This window comes from Pogoniulus pusillus, chromosome 7 (assembly GCF_015220805.1).
Source record: "Pogoniulus pusillus isolate bPogPus1 chromosome 7, bPogPus1.pri, whole genome shotgun sequence".
Taxonomy (NCBI): domain Eukaryota; kingdom Metazoa; phylum Chordata; class Aves; order Piciformes; family Lybiidae; genus Pogoniulus; species Pogoniulus pusillus.
Genome location: NC_087270.1, coordinates 22364308 through 22384313, shown reverse-complemented (window position 1 = coordinate 22384313; position 20006 = coordinate 22364308). Strand labels below are relative to the sequence as shown.

The window sequence follows — 20006 nt, the reverse complement described above, 5'->3', positions numbered from 1 at the left end:
CCCCAGATCCTGTTTGAAGTGAAGTTGTGAATTCAGGTAGAAAGAAACAAGCAATGCCTGAGTGCCTACCAATCCCAATTGTTGTACCCATGTGCCTGCTCATTAATACACCTTTGAAAGCAATATGTCAACACTCGGTGCCATTTTCAGATGTTCACCTTCCAATGTGTCATTCACTTTTTTTCTTTAGAGAGAAAGAATTTATGACCTGCTGTCAACTAATTAAATATACCACATGGGTGAAAATCAACCACTTCAAGCCTAAATTCTTCCATTCAATCACTCTGCTCAGTAAAATTCAGAGCTGTTAAACTTCACTTCTCAACTCCGTGCTTTTCCAAGAGCAGCACTCAAGAGGTTAACTCTTCCTGCGACTGACACAAATCCCACTACGTGGCCTTTGTCAAATCCCTGCAGATGGTGCTAATCTCCCCGGGCTCTCTCCACACCCTGCAAAGATAAATCTTTCGGCAGGGTGATTTGGAGCAGACACCTGGGTTAGACACTGGTGGATTAACCTGGAGTTCACCTCCGTGGAACACACCTCACCCCTCCAGGCACCGCCTCTGATAATGACACTATTTGAAAGAGAGATCTGCTGTGTCCTACTCTGTCTTTACGGCTTTCAGGTGCTTTGAAGCATTTTGTCTTTGCTTAACAGACTGTACATGCCTGTCCAGCCTTACTTTAATTTCTTTTGGTGCATTCCATGAAGCAGCTAGAGACATTTCAAACACCTGGCAGTGCTGTTTCTTTAACCAAATTTCAGGGTGGGAAAGGAGGAAAACCAGCCTCCTACACAAGCCAGTCACTCGCAACTCATCTTTAAAGCTGCTATTTTCTGCCACCACAGAGACTGGAATCCAACACATCTTCACAGCAGGCTAGAGCATTTTTGCACATAATACAAAACTTACTAGAACTGGTCTTATGTGCAGTGTGTCATAAACTGACATAGCAATTACTCTGCTTCCTTCAGAGCACAGCAACTTCCACAGTCTTCTTCAGGCACACTAGATTCAACAGGAAAATCCTATCCTGGAGAAAGGATTCACAACTTGCTTGTAAGCCACAGGACGTGTTGCTCCTTTGGAAGCCATGAAGCAAAAATGCCTCCTATAATAAAGCTGTTTCACAAAGTGGTTGTGGCCAGAGCAGAAGAAACACTCTGCTTTCACAGTCTTACCCTTTATACTATTTTCTGTTTTAATTCCTTTTTCAAAATTCTAAACTTCCAAAGCTTTTAGAGATTACTTACAGCACAGAATTCTTCAAAGGATATTCTTCCATCGCCATCCTTATCTGCATTAATTATGGTTTTATCTACAATTTGCTGTAACTGCGTGTCTTTGAGATTGTTCCCAACCATCATCTTCAGCACCTGGAAGAGCTCCCCATTTGAGATGTAACCATCTTTATCCATATCATAAATGCGAAAAGCAACTGCAGAAAGAAAACAGGTATCCATGTCAAGCTTTCAGTAACCAGTGTGACTGCAAAGGAGCAATCATTCATCTGCTTTGCATTAACACAAGTAATGATATCACCCTGAATGACCCGAGAACAACATTGCCTTCTAGGTGATGTTTCTAGCAGCCTTTCCACTTCATTCTGAACACCAGGAAAAGAGGAGAACCAATACAATGAAGAGTGCTACTACCAAACCGTGAAGAAAAAAACCTCTCACTTTAGAAATGTCAATCAAATAGTTTTTCAGCATTTGCAGTAAAAGAACTCTATAAGCACTCAACTGGAAAACCTTCAGCACCACAAGGTAAAGCACCCAGCTAGCAGCTCACTGGCAAGCAGCAAACACTGCAGCCTACCAAGGTACAGATGAATCAACATCCAGCCTGGTTACTTTGCTGCACACAGCCTGGCATTAAGGCTGAATTTATCTTGAAGTACTTCAGTCTCACGTATTGAAAGCTACACCCCAAAACCTCGGGCCATGCTGTGTTCCTGAGGAGCAGGTGACCAACAAGAATTTGTGCACCTAGTAGCAACTATTCATACCATCCCACAAAGCAAAGTACACTGATGCAGTTTTGTGAACAGACTCTTAAATGAATTTTCTTCTTTGAGCTGGGAAGCAACTGAAGACATTCTGAAGGCAGTATTTGCTGAAGGAGATCAAAATACTTACACCTCAACTTCTGTTCCTTATCTCCTTTGACACTGAACTGGGAGACTCCTTCTATAAATTCTACAGATGTAAGAAGAAAAAAAAAATTACAAAAAAAAATTTTTGATTTAATAAACAAAGGAAATTAATATTCAGAAGTCTTACAAAATGTAAAAAGGTTCTAAGTTACCCAAGAAAACCTTAAAATATTGTCTACCACATGTATTTAAGTGTCCACATAGTTGCATACTTCAATGTTCTTTAGTCAGAAGTCGTCTATCTCCAAAACTGAGCACAATGAACAGACATTTTTCACACCTGTATTTATTTTCTTGCTAGACTTTTCAAGACTCCGATACAAAACTCCAGAGGGATCTCTCCTAAACCTACTCCAGATGGTATTTAAAATGTACAGGTCCTCTCAAGATTGGGTTCTCAACTTAGAGCAAGAATTACATTAAAACTGAAAGCATCTCTAAAATAAATGTCTTTTAAAAATAATTCTATAATAAATAGGGTCAAAAGAAAATGTTCAACACTGAAGTCATTATCCCAGGAGCAAGCTCTTGTGTTGCCAAATAAAATAAGCCCCTGGGATGTGATGTGTCTGGATGAGATCCTGTAATTATACTACTTAAAAAAACTTTGGTGGTAAAAATGTCAGCAGAGCCAAGCTGCAGGTTGAGTTACAATACAGGAAGAACACAGAGGTATGGCAATAGAGCATCAGCTTGAGAGGACTATTACAGCTTCATCATGGTTTGTGAAATTAAAATCAACACTTCCTGGAGGATTTATCAACAAAACACTTGACTGCTCTTTTTTTTTAACTGTTTTGCTTAGAGGTTCATAATACTTTTCTTTAAAAAGTCTTAAAAGAGTGGGCACTACTTCACACCAGTGATTCTCCTTCTCAGAGAAACACACATGGGGGTTTGGGTCAGAAGGAACTTTTATAGACCATGTAGTCCAACCTCCTTGACACAGACAGGGTCATTTTTCATTACATCAGGCTACTCAAAGCCCCATCTTTGAAGACATCCAAAGGTGGGGCATGTGTAACCTCTCTGGACAAACTGTTCCAGTGTCTCACCACTCTCATCACAAAAAAGATCTTCAGTATAAAACCTCTCCTGTGAGCTTCCCTCTGAGACAGAAGTTAATCAAACTTGACAAGGTGACAACAATAGAATTCATTGCCACTTACTGGAACAGGCAGCATCACTACCATACAAAATGGGTTCTGACAACTTCCTGTTCCCACCCAAGAGGAACAGCCTTACCCACAGCACACCATCACCTTTCATCACTGCCTAGCCTTCACAAGGGAATTTGGGACAATATTTAGTACTTTGGAAACTGCTACCAAGCAAGTCTCAAAATCTCAGCATTGCAGTTATACTGCAGCTCTCCCAAAAGAAATGCAAAGGTTAACAGCTTCTGCAGAAGTGACATTGACTAACCTTCTCCAATTGAAAAGCAAACAAAAAACCAAAAAGCCAACAACAACAAAAAAAAAATCAAGAAAAACTGATAATCTTTTCTAGTCATGCCCAACAAGAAGGAAATGCTGAAGAAACATGCTAAATAAGGGAACTGGGATTGTTCAGTCTGAAGGAAATAAGGCCGAGGGGAGACCTCCTTGCTTTCTACAACTCCCTGAAGTGTGGTTGGAGAGACATGGGTGTTGGTCTCTCCTCCTGAGTATCAGGTGATAGGATGAGAGGAAATGGCCTGAAACTGTGCCAGGGGAGGTTTAGGTTGGAAGTTAAGGAACATTTCATTACCAAAAGAGTGGTCAAGCATTGAAGCAGGCTGCCCAGGAAGGGAGAGTCACTATCCCTAGGGGTGTTGAAGAAACATGCAGGACATGGCAACTGAAGACATGGTTTAGTGGGCATGGCGGTGTTAGGATGACAGATGGAGTCTGTCATCAGAGGTCTTTTCCAACAAAAACACTTCCAGTTCTATGATTGTAAGAAATCACAAACTTTTGTTTTTGTGTCCAGTGCCTCCCCAAGAGCACCAAAAGAATCCTGTAAAAGGAATTATCAGCAGAGGAATATGTCTCACTTTCACAATTCAGAAGACTGTTTTCAAAATACTCCAGAAGGGAGGTCTGAACCATTTGGATAAAGACACCTTCTGCATACACACTCCACTTACACAATCTACCCCACTTTTTTACAGTCTTTTCAGCTTAAGAATGTCCTTCAGCCAGAACCATAATTAGGGTACCTCAAGAGATACCTCATGAACAGTCCTACATTGCTGTGACCGGGAAAGTTGTTAATAAACAACCTGCTTTTAAGCAATTTTTTCCAGAGTGCATTGCCTTGATGCCCCAGAGAAACTAGTTTTACTGGTACTTTCACTAGGAATTAGAGCCCCATTTCAATTAACAAGTTTTCTTCACCCACCCTTTGTCAGATAAAGCAAAATCTGAATTCTGAGGCTTCAGGAATTCCAGTAAAACACCATGACCTGTCCCAAGGCACTGTGTCTTACCTTTGAAGTCCACTTCCCCATTTCCATCTGTGTCAAATATATCTATTACTCGCTGTACTAATGGGTTCTGTTGCAATTCAGGTAAAGACATGAACTCTTCCACACTCAAAGAACCGGAGTTGTCCAAATCAAGCTTCTTAAATCTCTTTCCTAGTCGTTTTATCTCATCAGCATCAACTGAAAGGAAGAAAAAAAACAAACAAAAACCATAAACCACATCTGTTCTCAGAAAGGCTCTGGCAGACCTTTTGTCAGTTGAAGACAGTGCACATTTCATTGCTTTCCTACCCAAATTTCTCCTACTTTATTGCAATTATTAAATACTCCCATGGAAGATTATAAAGACAGGATGAAATTCTGAGGACAAGCACAAGCTCTTAAATAAACCTTACCTTTTTTCTTCCCTGCACCAGCCATAACACAGTTAGCCCTCTGACTCACTGAACACCACATGCTGACACAACATCTTTCAGGATCGAGGTGCTTAGCTAGCTCTTAGTCAGACAGCTCTTAAATAAGTACCAGGTATGAAGAAATTAAAGAGACTTGAGTTTTCTTTGAAGGAATTACCATGATGTTTACACTAGACTAACATATTAAGTTAGGCAACTATATTAGGAAACATTGGCAAAAATAGTGCTTCTTCAGCACACCAAACATAGGAAAACTCCTGGGCTGCATGCCAAGTTAGGCAGGTTAACATAGTCCCTCACCTATCACTCTCCTATGAAACAACACCCAGACAGACCTAATATCTTTTTTTCCCCTTCCATCTTGAACAAGAAATAGATGTTCTTCTAGCCATTGACCCTCCTACATCTATTTTTATGGTCCCAGAAATCAAAGCAGATACAGGTTCTGCAGCAGTAAAGCTTTACCTATTTTCTTCAGACCTGAGGAGGATCTCATCTCAGATAAAAGCACATATCTAGTACCCTACTTTACACCTCTGACTGTGCCATGAGCAGCATCAATCTGTGAATCCATAAATATCACTGAAGTATCTTGTATTCTGCTACTGCTGAAAAGCTTGAAAACTTACCCCTGCAACAACTTGAAATTGCCCTGACAGCAGCTTGATCTACGGTAACTAAAGTTAGTCCACAAAGTGCTCACCATGTTTGGGAATGAATGAGGAACTGGGGTTCCTAGGAAGCCCTAGAAGCCGATCAGCACACAGCAAACCACAGCAAATGTACTTTACAGAGCCAGAAGCTTGAAAACTCTGTCCCAAGTTCTTCCCTAATATGAAGAGTCTCCTCAACCTCTCCTAGCTTCACCAAGTGCCTTTGCTGCCTTAGTAAGACACTGTTTCTTAACTTCCACAAGGCACACAGCATTAATACCTTCTCTTAGGTTTTTCTAGAGGTGCAGCATAAAACCAAACAGCACTTAGTCTTTCTGATACACAAAGTCAGCCAACAAACAGAGCTCTATCTTTGGAAATTACAGCTGATTCAGAGGCCTGACCCTCTACCAAAGCAAACACCCATCTAAACTTCTTGATATCCTTGCATCTGGTTGGGTTTTAGACAAATCCAGACACACGAAAACTATTTCAGAATAAAAGGGAGAGAGAGCATGGCAGAGGCACAAGATGATTTTCCATCAAGATTTATTTTGCCTGAATTATAAATTCTGACATTTTGCAATTAAATCAGTCCTGGTAACACCTTGCAATTACAGAGGCAGAGGGCAAAAGGGTTCATACACCCAAAAATATCTTCCCTTTGCTGTGCAAGCAAGAGACAGAACTGAGTCTGCCTTCAGATGTATAAAAATTAAGACTAAACAGAATTGCAGAAGCTTAGTTTCCTCAGTTTCCACTATGCAATTTGGCATTTGAGTTAATTAGGCTCTCAACTGCACTAATACCACGTTCCTTTTTCCACTCATTTACATGGAAGCCTAGAACAGCATGACACTGTGCCACAGCATCAAAAGTTGGCATAGCCCCACAGAAACCCCGCTAGCTGACACCAGTGGAGCCCTACCACCATATGGTAAGCTATACGTAGAATAGCATCATGAGACTAAAAGAAGAGAGTGGCAAAGCAGAGCTCCACTGGCAATTAGCCCAAACAGTTGCTTATTCATTCCACCAGCACAGAATGCCTCGTGGCAATACACTGAAAGGTATTTGCCAACTCTTGCTTCTGTCCACAGAAACTCCTCGGGTTTTGTTTTCCTCCAAATCTTAAGTCTGCACAGTTAGCAGTCTTTGAAATAGTATCCATACTCAACTCCTCCCTGCCTGGCTACCAGAAAGGGATTGGACTCACTACACTCCAATGCAAAACCAGCACCTTGGCAAGCTGTTAACAGGGTAACTTCATTTTGACTGCAAGCTCTACTCCAGCCATGCTGCTTGCTCAGAAAGAGTTAACAGCCTAAAACCCAAAGTCCTCACAGGGTGTTTGGAAAAGCACCAGAAGATGAAGCGTGGCTTGTCACAGGACATACAGAAATACATTTGCCACTGTAAAATGAATGTGTGGATAGAGAGAATTTACACCAATATTACAATAATACACTAGAACACATCGGTGTCTCTCTTCACTCAGCAGTCATGATTAAAATGACATCCTGGTCCAACCATAACTCTCCTGCTTCCTTACCTGGAATCAAAAACGACAACATCTTTCAAGTAACTGGACATTACTTTCAGACAAATCCCTCATAACTGATCTGTTCTTGCAATCAGAAGTTTATAATTGTGCCTAGCACTTTGAAGTAAATTTTGTGAGGATTACTACTCAAATCATCTCCTAATAGAAAACAAAAAACAAAACAAAACCAAGAAAAGGTACACACTATTTCTTTCTCTAGAAAAATTAACTTCACCTTCAAACAACTATTCAGTGTTTTCTGTAATATATATAATGCACTGTCCTCATCAGATCAGTGAATTCTCACTTCCAGTATTAACAGACAGACTAGCACTGACTAAAAGGGAAAGATTAAAGCCTCCCAAGAAACTTAAAATATTTCCTACTTGTGTAACTTTGCCACATCACAATGGAGAAAAATGAAAGCAGTGTTGATGTAGATGGATCTCTGGCCGCAAACTAGTGAGCTAATTGCAAGTCCTGAAACATTTCTAGCATACACTTCAGGAAAGCCCAAGCATCAGAACACAGCAATGTCATTTCTACAAGTTGGGATGTAAGCAGATGTCTGAGCCACGACCGAAGGACAACAGTCACTGAATGGCATCGTTTCCTCATTTGCATTAAGCAAAAACTTATTTCATGATTCCAGCCCCCTTCCTGGTCTGAGAGATCAAGCCCCTGTATTTACCCTTGCCAGTATAAAAGAAAAAAGTGAAAGTGAGACCCAGAGCCACAAGGATGACTGGGGGACTTGAGCATCTCCCCTACAAAGAGAGACTAAGAAACCTGAGGCTGTTTAGTCTGGAGAAGAGATCTCTGAGAAGAGATGTGATCAATGTGTACAAATATCTGAGGGGTGGGTGTCAAGTGGATGGAGCCAATCTCTTTTTCATGGTCAGCAGCAACAGGACAAGGAGCAACAGCTACAAGCTGGAACACAGAAGGTTTCACCTCAACATGAGGAGAAACATCTTTACAGTGATGGTGACAGAGCCCTGGAACAGGCTGTCCAGAGAGGTTGTGGAGTCTCCTTCTCTGAAGACTTTCCAAACCCTCCTGGATGTATTCTTGTGTGAACTACCCTAGGGGATCCTGCCTTGGCAGGGAGGTTGGACTTGATCTCTGGAGGTCCTTTCCAACCCAGACCATTCTACAATTATTGGCACAAAGGACAGAAAAAAAAACACTGCCATCACACTGGGCTGTTCCTGTCAAGATCTCCCATGCAAGACATGCATGCTAAGAAACGTTTCTGCCAGGAAGCAGTTTTGGGTCAAGCTGATCTACCTCCAGCAAGGCCTACCAACATGAAATCAAAGAGTATTTTATTGGGCCATTGAGAAGTGAAACTGCAGCACATGAAGTTACCAGCTGATGCTACACTGGAATCTCTTGCATTTGCAGTTAGGCAGATACTTAAATCTGCAAGCCAGCCATGCTTAAGAGAAGACAAACCACCAATTATTTTTTTCTTGTAAATAGCTGTAGTTAAGGAAGTCAAGACCACGAATGATAAAGACAAGAACCACATTATGGGAAGAGGAAGAAGTTGGAAAGGCATGTAAGAACTTCTCTCAATGTTGTGTTCTGCTGAACCACAGCTGCCAGAAGTATGAAATTAAAGAGTCTTCATCCTTAAACAGTATTATTCTCTACATACATACACATCTTATTTCATAGGTCAATTCCAGCTCACCTGCAACACAGAGCCCAGGTACAGATCCTGAGCAGCAGTTTCTGCTAGAAATGGGTATTACAACTTTGTCATTCTTAACACTGAAATGTTCAAGTCAAGGGTCTGCTTGAGTTAGAATTTAGAGAGGTTCTCCTATTGTCAGGGGAAAAAAAAAACACTAAACCAAACAAACAAACAAAAAACAATAAAATAAAAAACAAACAAGCAAAATGCCCCAAAGAAATCAAAGAACAGTACTGAAGAAATTAGTGTTTCTGACAAAAGCTGATCAAATACCAATCTTGTCCAGTGTTTTGCTTCTGGCACAGGACATGCCACGGACAAGAGCATTTGGAGAAGAGAAGAAAATAACAAAACCCCAAAAGTAATTGCAAAACCAGAAAGATGTCCTTTAAGAGTTCATGAGCAGAAGCACCTCTGTTTGCAACAAACATATGCATATTAAAAGAGCATCTGCAGATCAGTGTTTGTAACTGAGAATTTCACACTGAAACAACCTGGGTTTTCTTTTTTCCATAAGTGCACTGCATGCACCTCACCTACCTGTAAAACCCTCCCCACAAGATGAAATCTAAGAAGCTTGAACACTTCTTAAGAAGTCTTATTTTATTTTTTTCTTATGAGATGGCTTTAGAAGCTAAAAAATACAAAGTAGGGGATGAATGCATTGCACTATAAGCCTTATTTTAACTTACAGAGCTTTTCTTCTGTTAATTCAGAGTCATCACCTCTGCTGAACACGTATGTTAGCAGGTTTGTCTAACAGAAATTTCCCAAGATATCCCATCCACATTTTGTTCAGGTTTCCATCTGAACACGCACACAGAGCAATCCTCATCAAAGCTGGATGTGCCACTTCTACAAGGCTTTTTTTCTTACTGACAGAAAGTCAGTCTGTTGCCAAAATTTCACACAGCTATCTTTGAAGAACGGACAACTGAATCAATTTATCAGAGCCTTAACAGGCAACCCAATGCCCACAGAAATATCTTAATGCTGTACTGGAAAAGGAAGGCAAGACAGAGTGAAGGTTTCTAAGCTGAAGGACAGATGATGGCAGTAGCAGACAAAATTTTACAGGATTCAAGCTCATGAGACCAGCATAGAGATGGAAACACTGGGAAATGCAAAAGAGGTCCAAGTCCACAAGAGTGTAAACAGGGTAATAACATAACTGAGCAAAATAAGGATGATCAAGTTTTATTTACATAATTTGAGGCATAGTTTGCCTGTGACTCAATACTATGGCCACAGCTCAAGGAAGCTCAGGCCGCAGTGAGCACTCCTCTAACCTCAGACTCGAGCTGGCCTCTTTTGTGCTTGGCCCACCAGCTGACAGGAGGCTCTACTGCTCCTCATGCTCTTCAGCACAATCAGAAACTACCCCACCAACTTGGAACTAATGCCTGAGCTTACAAACTTACTAGTTGGTTAGGAATAAGACCTTTAACATGCTGGTTTTTTTTTAAAGGCTTTGTTGGCAGCCCTGCAGAAACATCAAATTATCTACTTTATAAATACATGCACAATGAGTGCCAAGAGGCTGGAGCCAGGCTCTGCTGGGTGATGCCTAATGACAGGACAAGGGGCAATGGGTGGAAGCTGAGGCATAGGAAGTTTCATGTAAACAGGAGGAGGAATTTTTTCACGGTGAAGGTGACAGAACACTGCCACAGGCTGCCAAGGGGGGTTTTGGAGTCTCCCTCTCTGGAGATATTCAAAAGCCACCTGGATGTGTTCCTGTGTGATCTGGTATAGGTGATCCTGCCCTGCAACGGAGTTGGACTAGATGAGCATTTAAGGTCCCTTCCAGCCTCTGAAATCCTGTGATTCTGTGATTTCACAATCCACTTCAACTTTCATTTGCATTCTAACTAACACGAGGTAGGTTTTATCAAAGAGGTCCAATATTAGGATTTTTATTTAAGGAGCTATCAGTCCTGTCCAAAGATTCCTTTTTCTTCCAAGTGTTCAAATTCCAGAGCCAACAATACTTGCTATCTTTCCCAGATTCATTTGCATATAGCTAAAAATGATGAAGCATGAAATAATGACAGAAGTGATGAAGGAGGTTAAACCTCAAGAACTCCATGCTTCCAAGGACCCACATGTAAACGCTCTGTGTAGCTCCAATTTTAGCATAACAGTCAAATCTTTCAGCCGCACATCCTCCAATACGTTGTTACTAAAATACTCCATTCCTTTCTCCAACACAAGAGCAGAGGATGATCCACAAGGTTTTAACACACTTGAAGACCTTAATCACATCACTGATGCTGGAGATTGTAAGAAGCACTCAGAAAGCTTCGTAAAAAGACAATTTCTGGAGTGCAATGTACTCTACATTGAAAAAAGTAATTTCACAAAATTTGCTTTACTGATATGGGGGCTTTAAACATCAAGATAAAGGTGCATGGCTACTTCACTTTCTGCTGTCACACAGCAAAGAATGCCTTGAAAACCCAGATCTTTCAAATCTGCCACTTTCAGGGATATTTTAACAGGACAACCACTCCTGTATTCAGAAGCAGTCTACATCCATTGCTATAGAATACACAATACTTAGGCAGGCATTTGAAGTGTGCCAAGCCTAGAAAAGCTGTGCACCTCAAAGCAAACAGGTGCTGGGCATTTCTAAACTCTCAGTGTTCAGTTAAACGTTTCAACCTGGACTTAAGTGTTTGGCTTTTTCAGACATTCTTAAAACACTGGCTCAAAGCTGTAACTATCAAAAACTGAAGTGTGTTCAGAGAGAGCCTCATTTCCACACCATTCTCAAACGTGAGACCACTATAAACAAAAGTATTGCTACTGTATTAGAGAAATAGATGTTTGTAAATAAAGCATGTTCTGAAATGTATTTTAGGTGCTCCCAAGTTGAAGAAGAAACAAAACAAACTTTCCCCATAAGAATGGACTGCAGATATCTCAAAATAAAACAGACCTTCAGCAAAAGCTCTCACCTCACTCTACAGTCTTGTCTGATTCAGGAATATAATGTTTCAGAGTAGCAACCAAGACAGCCATTTCAGTCTTGGAGATCAGATATCAAAAAGATGACGCCCTTGAGAACACATTCAACCACTTGCCTTGTATATGCTTACAGGCAGCTGGCCTAGTCCTTTTCATGACTTCAGATGTGTCAATTACAATTTCCTAAGTTAGAAAAGAGATGCTTGTCTCCTTATCCTAAAAATTACTACAAAATACTGTTTAGAAAATACCATAAACTATTCTCTACTGTAAAATATTGCTTACTATCAAGTAGTTTTCTTCACAGCTTTTTGCTATTATAACATTTTCTTACTGATAATTTGACATAATTTGGCTGACATCAAATTTTCACCATGTAAAACAGCACCAAATGTTCAGTAATTTCTCAAAGCACAGCCGGGAAACAAAGTAATACTTCAAGGAATCCAACAACGCTCATCCACCCACTGAAAAGAACTAAATGTTCTAAAATGAAAGGTAATTTAACAGCAAGGATCCTCAATTTGCTTCCTGTAACAACTTCAAAACAAAATTATTCTTATAAAATGAGATATTAAAATAGCAGCTGCAGTGCCAGGCAGATGCTACCACCCAAGGGCACTGTGCAGACAGCATAAATACATTAATGCTAATTCAGAGTCTCCCAGAAGTCTAACCACCCAAAATTTTGATCAGATGATCTTCAAAACCATTGTCTGGTCTTGACCTGAAAAGCTTTTGTCCTGTCAGTGACAACCACCTGAAACACTGTGAACACTGAACATGTGAAGAACCAGGTGAATATCTGTGTAGAAGGCTTAATTCACAGACTTGCACTGCACACACCTGCGTCCCAGTCACCCTGCTCTTTCCGGATATTCAGACACAATGAAACTTCAAGCACACTGCCATGGTCGCAGTGATCAGGCACAACACAGGAAAGGGATAACTAAGTCTTCCCAAGCATATGGAGTTATGCTGCCCTGATAAACAGCAGCCTTTTCTCTCTGCTGAGATCCACCAAAGCAGATAAAGCTTTAATCATGTAGACCCTCAGATTTGCACAATGATATCCTCAACATACAGTTTAACCACAGAATATAGAGTGGAAATATTCCCTCTCTCGGCAGTACAGGGGGCAAACAAACTCAGCAATAAACCTTTAGGCTGATAGTTGTTTGCCCTTGAATTAAAAGGATGAGAACACACTGCTTACAACTATGGCAGAGACATATGTAATTGAAAAACTAAAACTGTTCAGGAGCCAGTTTGTCCCTGAAGAAAAACTGACCAATGGCAGTAACCTAGGACTGATACTCATGATTCTACAGCAGTCTTCACATATGAGACTCCCACTCGTGCCTTAGTTGTATTCAACAGAATACATAGGGAGCATAGCACAGCAAGGTAGTGCTGTGGAAAAGAGCCTCAAGTGTTTTACAAACTGATGACTCAGATTTTAATTTATGTAGACAAGCAGTAGGTATAGAGGACCTACTAATTACTAGCTAAAGCCTTATGTCTCTGAAAAACCTATTCAGAAGACAATTCCTCCACGATTATCGATTTTGCACTATTGTTTGACTTTGAAAAGCCAGCATTGTGAAAGAAATGCTAGAAGACAGTCCCTAACTTAAAGAATTTATTATCCTGCTTAAAAACAAGATCTGATTCACTGAAGCTATTTTATCAAACAGCCTATACATACACACAGAGAACTTGACACAGTATTTATTACTGAAAAAAAATGTTCAAGAAAAGAAGCTGTTAAAAGCAAGTTATGCTTAGCATAACACCACAGGGACACTTCGTAAGACAAATGGTCAGCTTTAGGCATGAAATACTTGATTTTTCACAGGGCAGACTAACCCCAAGAAGTGCAGCAGTGAATTTTACGTGGCTAAAAGCAACTAACATCAAGCGGCTTCTCACCTAAACGCCCGGCTGCAAACATGCACAGAGGGAAAAAAAAGCTCTTTTAGCCTAAACCTCTCCTTCCTCTGAGAGTGCAAAGACATCTTAGGTGACATACTTTGCACCTAACATAGCACATACTGCACCACAAGCTGTTCCACAGCTGAGACGAATGGAAAAGCTCCACCAGTCGAGCCACCAGTTATAAGGCTTCACTGGACAGACATCAAAGCTATCCTTAGTTTGTTTCCTATTCTAATGGAAAACACTGAAACCATCTTTAGAAGCGTTTTAAAGATGGACTGGTTTTTGATTCTACAATCTAAAAGCAAAAGCTGCATTTTTTCCTCACCTTTGAATTCGACCCTTGAGTTTGTATACAAACAGCATTAACTTTCTCAGCACTAAACTCAGACATAAAAGGTGTGTATATACATCAATCTCCAAATAAGCTTAACCTAACAATATAATGTAGCAATTAAAACACTTACAGTGCGAGCACATTTCCAAAGGGTAGCTTGCCTCGTTTCCCTGAAACATGAAAAAAACAGAACAAAGTTGCAATTATTCCCAGGTTAGCTTAGAGGAACTATTTTAAGCTTCAGCACTGTGAAGAGCTTGGGTAATGCAAGTTACATGGTGATTTAAAATATATGTATTTTAAACCAAACAACCACAGACAGTGTTTTATTTAGATAAGTGTGTGTTACCAGAACACAAGAAGAAATAGTATCCTTTGAAAGGTCTCCTCGCATGAGAACTCCCATGAAAATATCAGTGGCCCACGTAAGGATTAAGAATTCAATTCCATATTCTAAACTCCAAGTATCACAACTCACCACTTACTCATTGTAGAAATGCTGCTTTCCAAGTTCAAATAATATTTGAAGAGTTCACACAGTCTTTCTTACCGTTTTACACACAGAAAGAGACATGTCCTTAGGCAACAACATGATCAACTTGACTCGATTAGCATAAGAAAATCACAGCATGTGTTCTCCCCAGAGCCACCTGCCCACTCCCCCAAAAAACGCACTCACACAGGAAGAATGATGCAAGGAAAGTGGTTTACACGATGAGAAGTTCAGAGGTAACAGCTTTACACTTAATATTTTTATAACGTACCATGTTACTATGTTTCTGTTTTGTAGCGGAATGGAAAGTTACATTAAGATGCTAAATCCCTGCTGCACTACAACACCGTCAGAGCAGGAAAAATTAAAACTTTGAGAGTACAGTCATTTGGAATTTGCACACACTGAAATCTGTAACTACTGCAACATGAGTACCAAGACACACTAAAATTCAGAGTTGGTCTTCTTTAACCCCATACACCTCACTTTGAGCAGAAGACCACAATAAACACGTGCTAATACTTTTTCAGAATCAGTAAGCAGAGGAGTGAAAAGTCATAATCAAACACCATCAAAACACTGTTTTCAAGAGTGTTTTACACAAGAAAACGAAACATTTGAGATAAGTCTAAGACACACTCTATTCAGCAGTGATTCTTACTGTGTGAAGCATAGCTGAGCACTTACACTGAAAGACTCCTCCTTTTGAACCAAAATACAGAGATTACTTGACCAAAGGGAAAAGTAAAAAAAAAAAAATATACAAAAAAATTCCTCCCAAAACACCAGGAATACCTACACTTAGCCTGGAAGCACAGGACTGCATTTCCTAATAAGGACAGAAGGCAGCAGATCAATCATCTCCTGAACCCAAGCATGTCTGAGAGATGTGCTGGTGAGGGGAGGAGAGGGTGCTTTTGGCTTTTTGTTTTTTAACCTTCAAAACACATTCACTTTTTCCTATCCCCCACAATCCATAAACTCCCTTGCTTCTTTTACAAAGTCAATACACTTGCTTTCTAAGTAGAGCAGCAAAAGATGCAGGCCTAACTTCTTCCCCAATTGTCTACTTATAGCAAGACAAAGTTGCAGAACTGAAATGCAAGTGAGGATCATCAGGTCCTTAGAACTTCAGAAGCATGACTGAGATTCTGCTCAGTGGAAAACTTATTCCACTGTGGCAGGGAATCCAGGAGAACAGTGCCACATGGATCATCTTGAACAGAACCCAAACAACATCTCAGAACAAACAGTGAAGTCTAAAACAGGCAATCAAAGTCTAGTACATGTATGTGAATATAAAAGGGCAGGGGACTTAAAATGAGGGAAAGGAGAATTTTGAAATGAGAAGAAACAGGAACCAGGGGATCCAGCTAGGCTGCTCAAGATACGAAGCCATGAAGAGGCAAGAAAAACATCAGACTGGAAGGCTGCAAATTAAAGGAGAAAGTTGAATTAAAACCAGTGCACTTATGCACATGCACAGACAAATATACAATAACAACTGCGTTTGAAGGTTGTTGTGGGTTCTTACATCCTTGTTCAGGTGTATGGAGTAAGCTTGGTTTCAGTAGCCTGTGCTAGAAATTTATCTGCCTGAAGTACAAAATGCTTCTTTAAACTGAGCAGATCTTTTGTTAAATGGAGTATTTTTTTCAGGTGATTAACTGAGTAAGTGCAATGTCTACAAAGACCCTTACTACGCATCTGGATGCACAGGCTACGCCATAAGAATGTTACTTAAGTAACCAAAAAAACATTTGAAGATCAAAGAAAAGTGAATAAACTTCAGCTCAGTTTTTCTTTGAAACAGTTACTACTAAAAAGAAGTGCTAAAAATACTTACCTATCCAGGACTGGTACTTGGATATCTAAAAACAATTAGAAAAAATCTGTAAGTGACAGTGTGAAAACTACATAATTATTCTCTATTTGCTACATAGTAGTTAAATAAAATGTATTAAAAAACAAGTAGTTACCTGCTATTGATGTGCTGAGTGTTCATCTTCATAGGAGAATCCAAAAGTTTACTAAGTTTTTTAAAGTTTTTAATCCTTCTGAAGTTTTATTGGTACAAGTAGATGTCCAAGCCAAAATTCCTGTTTCCACAGCTGCGGCCTGGACAAACACAGAGGTGTTTCCTTGTACCAAAGACTTGATCCTCAGAAGTGAAGAGCAATGATTCGTTCCCAAAGGCAGGCATTTTTCACCATGTTCTGAGCAGCAACAGAAAAAGCTCCCTTACTTGTCCCCAAATACAAGCACTATGTACCTATGTTCTGTGAGGTACAATATAAGCCCTGAAACCTAAGTGCTAACTGAACAGGTTGAATTTTTCTTCCTGTTGAAGAGCAGGTAGGTCATAAGGTGGAATGCACAGAAATGTGTTATGAGAAGAAGCAGGGAGGGAATCACAGCTATTAGACTACAATTGTAAAGTTATCAAATGAGCCCTTTAAGAACAGGGTGGGAAGTCAGGTAAACATTTTCACAAACAGAGTTTTAATTCAAAGGATCAAAGTTTAACACCAGGACTAGCCAGAATTCTACAGAATGCTGGAGAAGGTTTCTTTATGAGTGGATGCATTCAAATTTGACAGTTACCACAAAAGATTATCATCATTATAAATCTTCTTCAGCAAAACAACACTGCATGGACACGTTTCTTTATTTTAAAGATGATACCACATTATGAAGACAAAACCACTGTAAAATCTCCAAAGAGCAAATTGCTTGGATGCAGAAAAAGTTGATTTACACAAATAAACAGGTAGACTAACAAGGTTCTGACAACTCTTAAGACTGCCAACTTAGTAAACTCATTATAATATCAGTATGTCCTGCCAGATATATATTTAGCATACCTCGCGTGAAGCGAGAGTATCCTCACATACACCATATTAGCACATCTAGAAACAAGTGACACATGGTTTGTTGAAGAAGTGCAGCTTGTATGGCACCAGAGCTCCACAGACTGACTTGGCAGCTATGCCTAGTACAAAACATGGTTTCCTCAGCTGCATCTGGGTGCTGCTGCCATCCTGCTGCAGCTCAACACTTTTCTCTCCAGTTATGCAATTAGAACAAGTGGCTGGAATACTACAGCTATTTTGACCAACTTTATCCTTTTAGCATTGCCTGGATATTTTTTCTTGAATGCTGTTGGATTCCTACAGGTTAATTCCTGGTTAAGCAGCAGCAAAACCATGACTTACAGACAGAAGTAATTACAGGTCAAGCAACAGTCCAGAGGCCACTAACAGAAGGTGGACCAAATTCCGAATGCTGCAGAAATATATTTTCTAGAGAGAAGTCAAAATCTATCAGTAAAGTATTTCAGAAGCTTACAGGACATGTAGCTTGTTCCTTTAAGAATAAAAATGTTCCTTGCCATTTTATTCTCTACTAATTACTCTCCTTTTCTTCTTTAAGCAGCAGCTGTCCCTTTTTACTGATTAAGTATAACCTATTAATGGATTTTAGTCTTTATGATCCATAAAAATGTTTCTCAATTTCTTTTTCTTTGGCAGTTACTTCAAATACTAATTGCTCAGTCTTCTTAAGATCACTTTTGTACACACTCTGAGGTGGGACAGTTGAGAACAGTTCTCTTGGCAAGTTTCCTCCTGGTGAAGGACATGAAGAGCTGCGAATAGAAAATAAAAAAGGGAAATACACAATTAGCAAAACTAGTAACAGACTTCAGATTCTTAGCTGAAGTTGTTTATACAAAACAGCTTTGTACACAGTAAGACAGACAGCAAAACAGCTCTTCAGCGTACACTGGGCTTTTACAAAAGCAGAACAAGTGTTTAAATGCCAGCAAGCCACAATGTCAGCTTAGGACTCATCTCAGATTTAGTCCTGTAAAGGCAGTGTGAGAGAGACTGTAAATACAAACTCCTAGAACAGTTTAAGAGTCAGGTTGTTTCAAAGCTTTTGATTTGTTTCCATAGCAAATGAATTCAACAAGTGGCAAGAGTGGTTTCCTATGGTCTGTTTAATAAGCGCACAGGAGTATTGTCCAAGATGTACTGTGATTTCCGCAGGAACACTCAAGGGTAAAAAACTCATCCTTGTCTTAAGTGGCCTTAAATGCACAAACTACCTGAACACTGCAGTTGGCTGCTACACCTGCACACCAAAGCTTCCCACAGAAACTGAGCATTACTGATGTTTCTGTAGTAGTGAGCACTTCGTGGGCTGCTGCCAACATGCTATACCCTGTGCTCCTGCATTTGCTCTTGCAGCTTCCACACTACTAATTATCTTTGTTATCACGTGAGAAACGACAGCATGCAAGTGAAACAGTTAACCAAGCCATGTCAGTTGGGGGTCAGAACCAGGGATTACCAAGATAATCAGTTCTCAAGTTACACATAAAGCTACATCATCCTCCACTGTAACTGGAAGAGATTGAGAGTGGCAAGAAGAAAGATGGCAGAAGCTCACAGTCAGCATTTAAGAAAAGCCTCCTCAAAAGACCCTTCTTCCCCTTTCACAAACTGCTCCTCTATCTTTTCTCATTGTTCTCCATAAGACCAAAATGAATGATTAGGGAAATTACCTGTTGCAGAGAATTCTTCCTCCTCCGAGTTCTCCTTCGAGTTCATTTTCCATGTATTGACACTTTCATAAAGCTTTAACAATGAAGAACTGCCAGCTTGGTGAAGAGAAGTTTGGTTTTGGTTTGTTTTTTAACAAGTTACTAGAACTTTGGCTGTCATAAGTTGGCACCATAGTCTTCATCAATAAGCACCAGGCAAAGTGGCAAACTGAAGAGGATAGGATTATCAAGGCTCTAAATTTTTTTGCATCAACAGAAGTTGCCACAAACACTACCGGTGGTTTAGATATTTGCTAAAATGAATTTCAGACAGAGCCCAGGAGGCTGTAATCCACTGAGATTTAAATTCCTGAATTAAATGTTGACCACAAAAACACACCAGAGCTCACCTGTTGCGATTTGTACATTTCTTATGTTACACAGTGAAGCAATTAAAGCTTAAAAAGATGTTCACTAGAGCACGGAGGAGAGAGGTCCTCAAAGTTCTAATAGATACCACAAGAAGTGTGGTTTAAAAAGAGACAAACGGGAATCAAGTCTGAGGCACGGGGGGGAAACAGCAAGAAAAACACCAGCAAGAAAAACAAAAAGAAAATCTACCTTATTCAGAACAGTATGAATGCACTTTAACTTTTCTCTGTTAAATGTGATGATGAAAAAAACCCAAGCAAACATACAAAAACCCCCAACACCCTCAAATGAACTACTCGACACATGTAAGTTGTGCCTTAGCCCAAGAGGAGCCTGTGAATGAAAA

At 40.0% G+C, this 20006-nt stretch overlaps 1 protein-coding gene across 1 annotated transcript in view; it reads right to left on the bottom strand.

Annotated features, from left to right (window-relative positions):
• The window catches only part of PPP3R1 (protein phosphatase 3 regulatory subunit B, alpha), a 42768-nt gene that overhangs the window by 3591 nt on the left and 19171 nt on the right, over positions 1 to 20006 (bottom strand). The window contains exons 2-5 of the mRNA XM_064146215.1: positions 14320 to 14359; positions 4634 to 4810; positions 2147 to 2206; positions 1259 to 1443 (exon numbers count right to left, since the gene is read on the bottom strand). Coding sequence (XP_064002285.1) covers positions 1259 to 1443; positions 2147 to 2206; positions 4634 to 4810; positions 14320 to 14359 — 462 coding nt within the window. The remainder of the gene's footprint in view (positions 1 to 1258; positions 1444 to 2146; positions 2207 to 4633; positions 4811 to 14319; positions 14360 to 20006) is intronic.